General features: G+C 42.5%; 2 protein-coding genes, 1 long non-coding RNA gene and 1 other non-coding gene across 5 annotated transcripts; all 4 read left to right on the forward strand.

Annotated features, from left to right (window-relative positions):
• The first annotated feature begins 505 nt into the window (after window positions 1–505).
• On the forward strand, window positions 506–4,434 carry LOC116199465. Of its 2 annotated transcripts, none has more exons than XR_004155539.1 (4): window positions 506–2,040; window positions 2,169–2,337; window positions 2,941–3,610; window positions 3,880–4,434. It is a non-coding gene; the product is annotated as an uncharacterized LOC116199465 (long non-coding RNA). The 2 variants fall into 2 exon arrangements; XR_004155540.1 differs by having other exon boundaries at window positions 2,216–2,337.
• A 2,072-nt stretch (window positions 4,435–6,506) lies between these two features.
• LOC116192909 (tubulin beta chain-like) lies at window positions 6,507–8,400 on the forward strand. The gene is made up of 3 exons (XM_031521612.1): window positions 6,507–7,004; window positions 7,113–7,382; window positions 7,499–8,400. Exons 1-3 carry the CDS (start codon window positions 6,611–6,613, stop codon window positions 8,167–8,169), a joined length of 1,335 nt encoding a protein of 444 aa, XP_031377472.1. The 5' UTR covers window positions 6,507–6,610; the 3' UTR covers window positions 8,170–8,400.
• Window positions 8,401–8,632: 232 nt separating this feature from the next.
• On the forward strand, window positions 8,633–8,704 carry TRNAC-GCA. The gene has a single exon. It is a non-coding gene; the product is annotated as a tRNA-Cys (tRNA).
• A 64-nt stretch (window positions 8,705–8,768) lies between these two features.
• On the forward strand, window positions 8,769–10,682 carry LOC116192910. Its single transcript, XM_031521614.1, has 2 exons — window positions 8,769–9,394; window positions 9,853–10,682. The coding sequence occupies exons 1-2, from the start codon at window positions 9,120–9,122 to the stop codon at window positions 10,406–10,408; spliced, it is 831 nt and encodes a 276-aa protein (XP_031377474.1). The 5' UTR covers window positions 8,769–9,119; the 3' UTR covers window positions 10,409–10,682.
• The last annotated feature ends 1,378 nt before the right edge of the window (window positions 10,683–12,060 follow it).

A 12,060-nucleotide genomic window follows, 5' to 3' on the forward strand; every position in this document is an offset into this window, starting at 1 on the left:
AGCATTCGATTGTGGCATTATTTTTCGAATTCGTTTCGAAATATTCCTTCATCCCTTGCATTCTTTAATATTTTGTTCTATATTCCACCAATAAATACTTTGTCGCCAATAACTATTATTCGATATATATTAAGTACAAAACTATTCTTCCCTACAATTGTATATTTCATGCCATCTATAATTATAACGAAATTTGAAAGTTCTATTTTAAAATATAGTAATTAATATCATAAAAATGTAAAATTAGCAAGTAATAAATTTGTAAATGAAATTTATAAAATATCAGCCGAAAAAATAACTTATAGTATTTCATTATATTTATGAAATATATGTGACAAAAGGGTTGCAAAGGTATAAGAGCCACATTAATGTTGATCACTCGGTTAATTGCTACCTTTTGTTAATGTTGCATATCGTTTTCTATTGGATGGCTTGGAGAGGAGGGCTTAAGGAAACAGGGTTCTTGAATGCGGTGGTTGACTTGGTTAGAACAGGTACCGAGAAATGGAAGTGAATGGAACGGAATGCTTGGAGTGGCTGATATATGACTTTCTCCGTTCATGTACAGATGAACCTCTCCATGCTATGCCGATAGTTTAACCCATCGATTATTGGTTACTATTGTGGTCTCAGGCGTGACCCCCGGCAGAGAAGCTCTTGGAGTTGTCCAATGGAAAGTGGGGCGTATCCGTCGACCCTGTTTTTCAGGAGCTACTGTTCTGAAGGTTCCTATACTGTCAAAACTTTCAGGTTTATCATTTGCCCAAAGATTTGCAGTTCCTGGTTGAAGAATTACGCCATCTAGCAGCTTGTTTTCAGTTCGTGATGTCAAGAAATAAAGTTCGTGAAGTCAAATCACATGGCATCAAGGTCCTCGTGTAACCTTCATTGATCAAACTTTCTTCCCGTGTTATGTACAGTCTTCGAACTCCCAAATGACGCGGTCTTGCATGATGTTCAAAGTCTCATTCAGTCAGTACCGGCTTCTGTTCTATGGCATTATACATCAATCTGTATATGTAGTTTTGCTCATCTATGAAAAGATTTTGTGCACCTTGATGGGACTGGGGCAAGCTGAGAACCCTTCTTCACTTATTTCTATCCTAGAAGGCCCAGTTTATTACTACGGACCCTAAGGAATATAGTTGGGGATCTGGGCAAAAAGGGGAGGTGGCGGTGTGCATCTATTTATATGTTGATGATTGCGAGTATCACTCGTCCAGTTTGGAAGTGTAACGCCCAAACCATAATTGTTGTGAGTGGAAAACTGAGCTAGGCCTAATAGCATGGTAGGTCACACAAATTCTCACTTAAGAGCAATTCTGGGTGGTGTTACTCTTCCATAGAGGATCGTGTACCGATAAATAAACTAGACCTTCTTGACTCTATACACAGAGTCTTGCAAGATCAGGCCTACCTCTCAAGGATCTTCTGCTATTAGTACAATTTTATGTTTTAGAATGCAGATTCTGAGGCAATCCTAAGTGTTGAGTACCGTTAAAAATCCAATCGTGGAAAAACAAAATCGGAAACCATGTACTACTTTTAAGACGATTGAGAGTCAAGCCAACAGTTTTGATCTAATATGCCATGTCAAAGCTTATTGGTGAATGTGCAGTTATCAAAGATGTTTGGTTCAATCTGGGCTCGTGATTTAATCAAGTGAATATCCAATACATCTGCAGGGCTGATAGACATGCTTAACAATGTATATCATTTAAATGATTCATGATTTGTTTACCTTCTTTTATTAGGTTTAAAGCCGAAACGAGACAGGAAGCCATGTCACTAATAAGTCCATCAACCCGTGTCCTCAATGAGATATCAAAGTTTAGATTGATTACAAATGAATTTTACTTCCTCCTTTGTCTTGCAAAGATGCCACTGTCTATGCATATCGGAAGTGCATCAACGGTAGGCTGTAACAGGGGAAGTGAAGTAATGGTTGCTGCCGGCCTTCCTAGCACCAGTACGATCCTTGGCCAAGGAAGACCTAATACGGTATCTTGCCTCGGGATGCAAGCCAAAAGAAAAATGGAGGTAATCTTTGTTTGCTATTCACTAGGCACATTTACGAGTCAAATCTATTTGTATCTTGCTATAGCTACCTATAATATCTATATGCAACGTTTTCCTCGGGTTTTACTTAAGTGATTCTTGCGTTCCAGGTGTACAACACCTCACAGATGACCATTGCATCATGTTCATTTGGCAGAATAGGAACAGAGCATGAGAATTGAGAAGTCCAGTTTTGAGATCGATACTTTATGTCCTATCAAATACGATCAGATAGCTGAGTTGCACAATGGTACAGCCAAGAGCTAAGATTGGGAAAAGGTAATGGACGGTGACAAAATTATCAGACTCAAACTGGTATTACGTACGTGAATATATATATATATATATATATATATGAACGTATGATAGTATTACTCTTAAGTTTGAGGTTAAGATTATCTTAAGCGGATGCATCTGTTTCTAGCGTAAAGTTCTGCTTGGTTTAAGTTAATCCAAAATCATTATTGCTGGTCTGGGGAAGAAAAGTATCTTATTCGAGGCCGGTGGTCAGCTTGAGATGAGTGGAGCACCTCTTGAAAATCTGCATCAAACTTGTGCTGAAATTAATTCTTACCTTCATCAGGTGAATGAAATGAGCATGCTATCTGTGCCTCTCTCTGGACAAAATGATTGCACGGTCCAGTTAGACTGCATTTCCTTACGTTTTTAATGTTACGGCATTCGATTTAAGTACTTGTTCAAACCCTTCATGAGGCTGCGATAAAACTTTATTCTAATGTTACCACCACTGTCTACCCTACGATCTTCTTGTCACCATCATAAAAGATTTTGAGATTGTGCTGCTTTAATCTTGTAAGCAACTCTTCGATAGGAATTGACGTAGACGCTTGAAGTTGACCATCTTCTTTTTATCTAACACAGGTAAAGGAGATTGCAGATCAGCCAAAATGGGGTGTGAAGATATAGCACTAATAGGTAGGAATGGAACTTACTCTATTGTTCATAATGATACAATATAGAATTGAGTATATGGGTTAATAAATTACATACAGGAAATCCGTCAAGTCCATGCTCGACAAGAGGAAAAAGTAGCTTGAGATGAATTATGCACAAGCCACATACGAAAACAGGTTTCATCTTTTTGGATGACATATTTAATTCCTACTCCGGTGTTAGCATTTGCTTCTCATAGTACGTAGTAGATCGGAGCATATGACAAAGCATTCGGCACACAGGGGAGATACGAGAGCATATGGACTTACATGCCTAAAGTTGGTTCGGTTCTTGCGGACTGGATATGATATTCTGGACGTCCCAATGTTCTTTGTGTATCGGAAGAAGTGTATAGACTGTGCTCGGATGTCATTCCGGATTTTCACCTATCCTTTATCATTTATAAATTCAATCGTTCTTCTTATATTGTCCCTCACTAGTTTATGCTGTCATGTGTTACTCTATCATCAATCATCTGTCTTCTGATTATAATTGTTCTGTGTTTCGGGATTTCATGACCGGGAAACCTCCCATCATTCCAGGTGAATTGCCGACCCTCAGCAATTGGGGGAATGATTTGAGAACAATATTTCCTCAGGTTATGACATGAACTTATCGTTCTTCTTCTTTGTTACTGCATGCTGAGATATTGCAAATTTCTCTCTCTCTCTCTCTCTCTCTCTCTCTTTTTAGGCTAACCTGGGGTGTCCGGGCTTCGCTCGACTAATCCCTGAGGTTCCATGAACCCCGGCGGTGCACGAAACGGATAATCACGTCAAAGGAGCTCTGGTGGCTCCAAAGGATTTTGAACCCGGGATCGGGTTAATACTTAAACTCCTCCTTACCACTATTGCAAATTTCTCTCAGGTAATACTAAAGACGTACTTGGAGATGAGAGGTGCTGATGCAGTGCCTTGGAAGAGGTTATATGCTCTGCCAGCGTTTTGGGTAAGAACTCTGTCTTTGTCTATGTCGGCAAACATCTCGGTGCCATCTAGTTGTAAGCAGATATGGTCGACAATGATGAAGCTTTAAGGTGGCAAGCCAAACTCATTTTCTCACCTCTGGTAGGCCTCCTGTACGATGAAATCGAACTCCTTGGATCAGGTTCATATAATTCAAAATGAATGCAATAGTCACCAAAGACTAGTTTGAAGACACCATTTCAGGATTCTTCACTTAGTGATGGTCATGAAATAAAGTTTACGATGTCAAAATCCCCAGCATGGAGATCTCCGTGTCACCTCCATCGATCAAACTTCCTTCTGATGTTATATTACAATTTGCTGAAACTCGCTACTGATTCCATCTCTTGTATGAGAAAGTGCAGCGATCGTCTTAGCTCTAAGTTATATACAATCTATCTTATGTCCAAAGTCACATTCGGATTTTACCGGCTTTTATTCTATGGTATTCAGAATCTATCCATGTACCAGTCCTTCATAGCGTAGAGATTTTGGCTGCTACAAAATGTTTCCTACGCCACGATGAGTTGCCATGAACTCCGAACACCGGTTCATTTATTTCTCTCCATGAAGATCCGGTTTTTCGATCGGGGCCCAACGGATTATGTGTGGGATCATCTGCATCTAATTAAAGGTTGAAAAGGTGGGAAGCAGATCTAAGAGGGGACTTCCTAACACATTAATTTGCTCGTAGCTGTGATAGATAACCTCTTCTACTGTGTGATTGATCTCACCAATCCAATTGGGCCTTCTTTAAATTAATATTGAAATTGATTGTCCAACAAGAATATATTTGCTGACCGAAAAGAGATATTTTCCACTGTGTGTGTTCATATATCCTATCTAATGGAAATCACTAATTCCATTGAGTTATCAACTTACGATCGACGACATAATTAATCTACTGCCTCGTCCCGGTTGTGGGAGAATGATACGGGTTCACGATTTAGAAGATAGATTCTTACGGGATAGCAACAGATGCCATGAAATTCGAGGCATCCGAATTACAAGCACATTTGGTCGTCATTTGTATATGAATATTATGGCTTTATCTCATAATGCATGCGCCCTTTCTCTTTCATCTATTATGCACTAGCATTATTTATATATCTTGTATATATATTAATGCCAATAATTCAAGATTCAGATGGAGTGTCATTGGATTCCCATACCAATTGCGCAAGGGACGAGAGGTGTTATGACAGGGAAATCCCTCATGCCCCTGCCTTCCCAATAATTGAATCTCCCTAACATGCTAGAATATCTTTTCGGTTATAAAGTATATCCATGTGCCTAGTAGAATGATAGAGAACGAGAAATAAAAAAACAAGGAAAGTTTCTAACAATTATAATCGAACCAAACCTCTTAAAATTTTTCAATGCTGAGCTATTCATTACATGGTTGATCCATGTTTCTAACATATATATATACACTCACTATTATTGCTAAGGTCGTGTAACCAATTTATCTTCCTCGACTTGAATCTTGACTAGGAGCAACAGTCTCTATGTTCATAGGTGAAAACATCTCGCTCATCAAGTGACCCGGAAGGCCATATGAATGCAGTTGATCGTTCCAGTGGCGATAATTAATCACATATTTCGCAACGTATGTCACTCTTGCCACACGTAGTCCCGTTTTTCCTCGAGAATTAATCCGATCAACATGAAATAAAAAGTTAATCCGATCCATGTAGTCCTGTTTTTCCTCAAGAAATAGGATAGAGAGATGAGAGGAAAATTGGGAAAACTAATGAGATGTTTCTCTCCATCTGTCTCTGAACTTTTGCTGGGTGGAAGATCCAAAAATGACAGATGAGATATGTGGGTGAGAAGATAATATTTTGATTGTCGGTACCCAACCTCAATTCTTAATTTTTTGTCCAGTCGAACTAACTATGCATCCCTGTTCCTATCCATATCCAGCTCACACCTTCTTGGTTAGAATTTGACATCTCCTCCTCCTCTTCTACTCATCACTCCACAACCCCCTCATTAAACTTTCATCCAAAAAATTATTACCAAAGAGAAAGGGACCTAATACAGTCGCAACGTCATCGACTCAAAATCGAGAACTTTCGTACCTCATGATTTTAGCAACAGTTTAAACCTAGATGAAATTCTTACCATATGACAGAGAATTCCTAATCCTTTTTATGTTGCAGGGTTAAAATTGAAAAATATTGAGAAATGGCTGCTGCGTACAGACATCGTCGTCGATATGGGATCAAGAGGTCTTGAATTCGGTTCTCACTGGAGGGACTCTCTCCATATCTTACATTTTCTTGCCCCTATAGGTCCCTTTCTATGCACATGACGTTCTGATATTTTCTTACTGTTTTGATAAACCTTCCCGAATTCAATTTTCATCACTAAGATGCTCGTATCCCTTAATTTCCCCTACTTCTATCCTTGATTAGGTTCGTGAATTTCTTTTATAATAAAAGAAATTTCAACTCTCAAAATTTAGCATAAATTTTAATTGAGAAAAAGATAAAAGGATAATTGTGTCACAAGCTCCCCTACAAAAACCTCAGTACTACTCCTCCTTGTCCACTCTCTCTCTTCATCAGTTCCTTCCTTCGCAGGAAAATATATATCCCGAGGCTTAGGTTCCCTCAAAACCCGGCAAGATGAGAGAGATCCTCCATGTTCAGGCCGGCCAATGCGGGAACCAGATCGGCGGCAAGTTCTGGGAGGTCGTGTGCGACGAGCACGGAATCAATGCCTCAGGGAATTATGTCGGGGACTCTCCCGTCCAGCTTGAAAGGGTGAACGTCTACTACAACGAGGCGAGTGGCGGCAGGTACGTCCCCAGGGCAGTCCTCATGGACCTCGAGCCTGGAACGATGGATAGCCTGCGTACTGGACCATTCGGGAGGATATTCCGGCCAGACAACTTCGTGTTTGGGCAGAACGGGGCAGGGAACAACTGGGCCAAAGGGCATTACACTGAAGGCGCCGAGCTGATCGATTCTGTTCTCGACGTTGTGCGTAAGGAGGCTGAGAATTGTGACTGCTTGCAAGGTACTAGTCTACCAGTTTGATCAGTATATGATTCCTCTTTCATGACCACAACTGATATCTGATTAATCAATTGAATTCTCGATGAACGATGGTTGAATATACTTGCAGGGTTCCAGATATGCCACTCGCTGGGAGGCGGGACGGGTTCTGGAATGGGGACTCTGCTGATATCGAAGATAAGAGAAGAGTATCCGGACCGGATGATGATGACCTTCTCCGTCTTCCCATCCCCGAAGGTCTCCGACACGGTGGTGGAGCCCTATAATGCCACTCTCTCTGTCCACCAGCTCGTCGAGAATGCTGATGAGTGCATGGTCCTCGACAACGAGGCGCTCTACGACATCTGCTTCCGCACCCTCAAGCTCGTCAATCCCAGTTGTAAGTGTAGTCTGTATAAACCGAATTAGAATCGGATCTACAACGAACTTAATTAGTTTATACACTCCTTTTGTATTAGCCTAAATAAATTCACATCCGATCCATTGGTCTTGCAGTTGGTGACCTCAACCACTTGATCTCGACGACCATGAGCGGGGTCACGTGCTGCCTCCGCTTCCCGGGGCAGCTCAACTCCGACCTGCGGAAACTCGCCGTGAACCTCATCCCCTTCCCCCGCCTCCACTTCTTTATGGTCGGGTTCGCACCCCTGACCTCCCGCGGTTCCCAGCAGTACCGGGCCCTGACAATTCCTGAGCTGACCCAGCAAATGTGGGATGCCAAGAACATGATGTGCGCTGCAGACCCGAGGCACGGGCGCTACCTGACGGCCTCAGCCATGTTCCGGGGCCGCACAATGAGCACCAAGGAGGTGGACGAGCAGATGCTCAATGTCCAGAACAAGAACTCCTCCTACTTTGTGGAATGGATCCCCAACAACGTGAAGTCGAGCGTGTGCAGCGTGGCCCCCAAGGGGCTGACCATGTCCTCGACATTCGTCGGGAACTCGACCTCGATCCAGGAGATGTTCAGGCGCGTGAGTGAGCAGTTCACGGTCATGTTCCGGAGGAAGGCTTTCTTGCACTGGTACACCGGGGAAGGGATGGACGAGATGGAGTTCACCGAGGCCGAGAGCAACATGAACGACCTCGTGTCCGAGTACCAGCAGTACCAGGACGCTGCAGCCGACGAAGAAGAGGACTACGATGAGGATGCGGAAGAGGAGTAATTGCCATGTGTTTGCGGGCGATGATCATGTGATGTATGTAAAAAACGTTTGATATTGAGGTTTGGTCATAAGCTGGGAGCTTTGCGCTCTCATGGGAAATGATTATTTGGAATGCTTTTCTTGTTGGGTTTATTCTTATAAATTGGGTGAGATTTGTATTTTTGGTGAAAATGTGTATACATATATTGCTAAAGCTATGTTTTATGCTCGATTGATGCACACTTTCGGCCCTCTTCGTTGTAATGTCTCAAAGATCACATTATCGATGACAATAATGTATTCGCGTGAATCCTTTCCGATCTATCAGCTTCACAAAATTGTCACTGGATGCTGATTTAAAGGGACCTCGGAATGTCTAAATAAAGGGCAAATAATGCGATGCAGGACGAGCTTAAAATAATTATTGTCACTGTGAGAATTAAATGAATGTCTCGAAAACTTAGGAGTAAGAGCCAGCCAAGCGGGGTCCATAGCTCAGTGGTAGAGCATTTGACTGCAGATCAAGAGGTCACCGGTTCGATCCCGGTTGGGCCCTATTATTTATTTTTCGATTTTCTTTTATTTTTAATTAGTCATTTCTTTCTTTTACGGTTTTTTTCCTCTTAGGTTCGACGAATCGCTTCGTTTGATGTCTTTCTCAACGAAACGCCGTTTTTTCACTCGGCCAACGCCAAGAGAGATAATCCCTCCACCGGCGTCTCCGTCTTCAACCCATAGCTAGACAATCCGCCATTGCTTTTACGGTGAAGTCGGTTCAGTGTTGGATCTTCAGCCATTGGAAAGTTCCCCCTTTTTTCCTGTATGCCGCCGCAGTCCGCTGTTGTCTAGATTCTTTCACGGGAAGTTCTTCTATGTCGGTGCGAAATTGATAGCAATTGAAACCCCTGCCCGCGAACTGTTCGAAGAAAGCCCTGAAAGAGAGCAGGAAGCCGAGCAACAGAAGCTTAACAATGGCAAAGAAACGGGGGAACCAGAACAGAGGGCCGACCGGAGCTCCAGTCTCACTGAGGGAAGAGGCCACCGGCCTTAAACCGACCGCCACCAAGAGCGGCGCCGCCGAACACACCAAGTCCGTACTGAAGCTTCAGCACTTGCGGAAGCTGGCCGTCTGGGCTGCAGGGGAGGGCTCCGTCCCCTCTCTGGGGGCATTCTTCGGCCGGCGTTTGGCCGCCGTGGGGGAGTCCTCGGGGGAGCCTCCTGATCCTTCTCTATTCTCCTGTCAGAGGTTAGCGCTTTCCCTTTCTTTCATGTTTGCCATTAACCGAATTGCTACAGACTGAAAGTGACAAATTTTGTAGCTTTCTTGTGTTTAATGAATCGTTAGCTGAAGTGAAGATTTACCCACTTGTCGGATTCCTGTGTTTGTTGTAAAGTTTTGATCTTGCTCGTGTTGCTTTATCAGTATGGCCAGTTTCGGTTTCAAAGAGTGAAGTATCTGACAAGAACCATGTAATGGCTCTGTGAGGGTATGGGCATGTTATAGTTTCAGTAGATATCCTTTGGTTGATGATAGAACATGAAGACAAATCGTCTCCTCTTAGTTTGAATCGATCTGCAACTGAGTAACAAGCCGCGAATGAATTGATACTCATGTGTCAAAAGTATGCTTTATTTTTGGTGGCTCGCTGCCTAATCTAGGCCTCAGTTGTTGTAGGCCTTGATTGATCATGTGTTGCTCTGCAGATGTGAAACGATTCTTCAACCAGGGTATAGCTGCACAATCCGTTTGGAGAAGAACAGAGCATCGGCACGGCGCCGGTGCAAGAAACCTAGGACTCCCCCCCAGAACAATGTGGTCTACACCTGCCATTTTTGTTTGCATAGGAATCTGAAACGAGGGACCCCAAAAGGACATATGAAGGATTTGTATCCTCCCAAAAGCACAGCTCAGCCAAAGCCAAAACCTTTGAAATCTACCGTCCAGATGCCTTGCAACTCAGGATTGGAGATTGGTGCTGTTGATGAGATCAGTAGGACAGAGATCGGTTCACCAGTAGTGAAGGGAGAGGTGGAAAGTCCTGTGACTCCATCAACTAAGTTGTTGGATTCAAAGAGGAGGAAGAGAAATCGCTCAGGATCTAAGAAAGTGGCAGAAGCTGAAAGTCGAGGTGCCGAATCAAGCGTCACTGCTACTTCTAGCAAGAGGAGGAGAAACAATTGGAACAGCCTCAAGAAAATTGCCGAGAGCTGTGAACACAATAGGAACATTGCTAACTTGAAAATCCCATTGTTCATGTGAAAGCGGGCGAAGATTTTGATCAATTTCTGTGTCTTCTTACCTGATTTGCAGTTAGCTTAGCAAAGCAGCCTTTCAAGGTGTGTCCTTTCCTTTTCAGCCTCCCGGCAAATTTGATCCAATGGTGTGGTGTCACCGCCGGTGGGTGCGGAGACCCTGCAATCTCATATCAATCGAACCCTTTGAACTTCGAAAACATTCGCCTTTGCAATCGAAGTTGCTGCAGGATCAATGCCTCAGTGTGCTGTTTTATTTAATCGAGACGTGTTTCTGTCCAGTCTTCTCTTTTCACATTTCAGGGAAAGGAAAGTCGGGTGCAATCGATGAGAGTCCACAGCTGATACATTATAAAAGGGTAAATGACATGAATAATTATGGAATTTCGCATTTTTATCAGAGACGCTATACACTTCACGTTTTTTTTCGGTGGATATAAACTTTACTTTTTATCCACAAAATCATATACTTTTTGCATCTATATCTATATCTATAATACCGTCTAATTCCGTCAAGTTTTCTGTCTACCGATGAGGTGGCGCTGCCACGTGGCAAAAAAGATTTGACTTGGCATATCATGTGGAAAGACTACCCTGATCCTATGAAGTTACAATCCTATTACTAATTGCTCCTCTTCTTCATAGGCAAGGGAACAAAAAGTATACTCCAAAATGAAACTTTACCCCAATTTGTTATCATAAATTTGGGCAAAATTGTTCTCAGTTTGGGGACAACTCCACAAGGAAAAATTTGATGTGTATATTTTTTTATGCCCCCGTTGCTTTCATGTTCAATTTGGCTAACATAAAGATATTGGGTTTGAGAAAAACATCGATTGCAGGGCTCGCCCATCATGTTCACGCATCGTCGCGCTTCTATCCTCTCATTTAATCAAACCTCGACCGACCCATAAGTGAACAGAATCCTCTCTTTTAAGCCTCTCATGGCTGGCTATTCAACAAAAAGTGTCAAAACTTTTGACAAGAGTGACAAGATGGCAGGCGGGCATGAACACAGTTTAAAGAATCTTAGAGATGTGGCTGTCACTGAGATACATTGCTAGGCATGCTCGCATGTACTACTGGGGAAGGCTAGAAACCCGAAAGAGTTCGTCTGGATATAGCTGCCTCAGAGGAGAAGAATTATTTGAACCCCGTCTCGGCTTAGTTTGGCTTGGCAAGCATCAGAGATTGGAGATTGGCCTGATTCTAAGAATGCCTTTAACACAAGTATGAGACATTGAAATATGGCTAAGTGTACTAATGGAAAACCTCCTCCATTGGTAACAAAATCAAAACCCGCTGGAACCAAACAGTTATTTTATCAAACAACAGGTAATACTTCAATTAAAAACAAGGTAATTACATCGATTCTGGGATCTTATAGAAGTCCAAGAGGAATCTGTCAACAGACCTCGTCTCGAGTATTCCTAACCACCCTTTTGGCAGTTACTTTATATGCAAGTCTCAAGCTGAATTGCGTCTTCGGTCCGCGATGGACTGATGCAACATCGCGCATGGTCCAATATGGGATTTCATGCAATATATAAAGCAAGCTTTCAAAAGATCTACTCAGATGATGAAATAATAGTCATTTACCGGGTCTACTAACCATCCCCGTAAAGTAAGAATGGGGAGGGACGACAAATAACGATTTTG

Source organism: Punica granatum, chromosome 1, assembly GCF_007655135.1.
Source record: "Punica granatum isolate Tunisia-2019 chromosome 1, ASM765513v2, whole genome shotgun sequence".
NCBI classification, from domain to species: Eukaryota; Viridiplantae; Streptophyta; class Magnoliopsida; order Myrtales; family Lythraceae; genus Punica; species Punica granatum.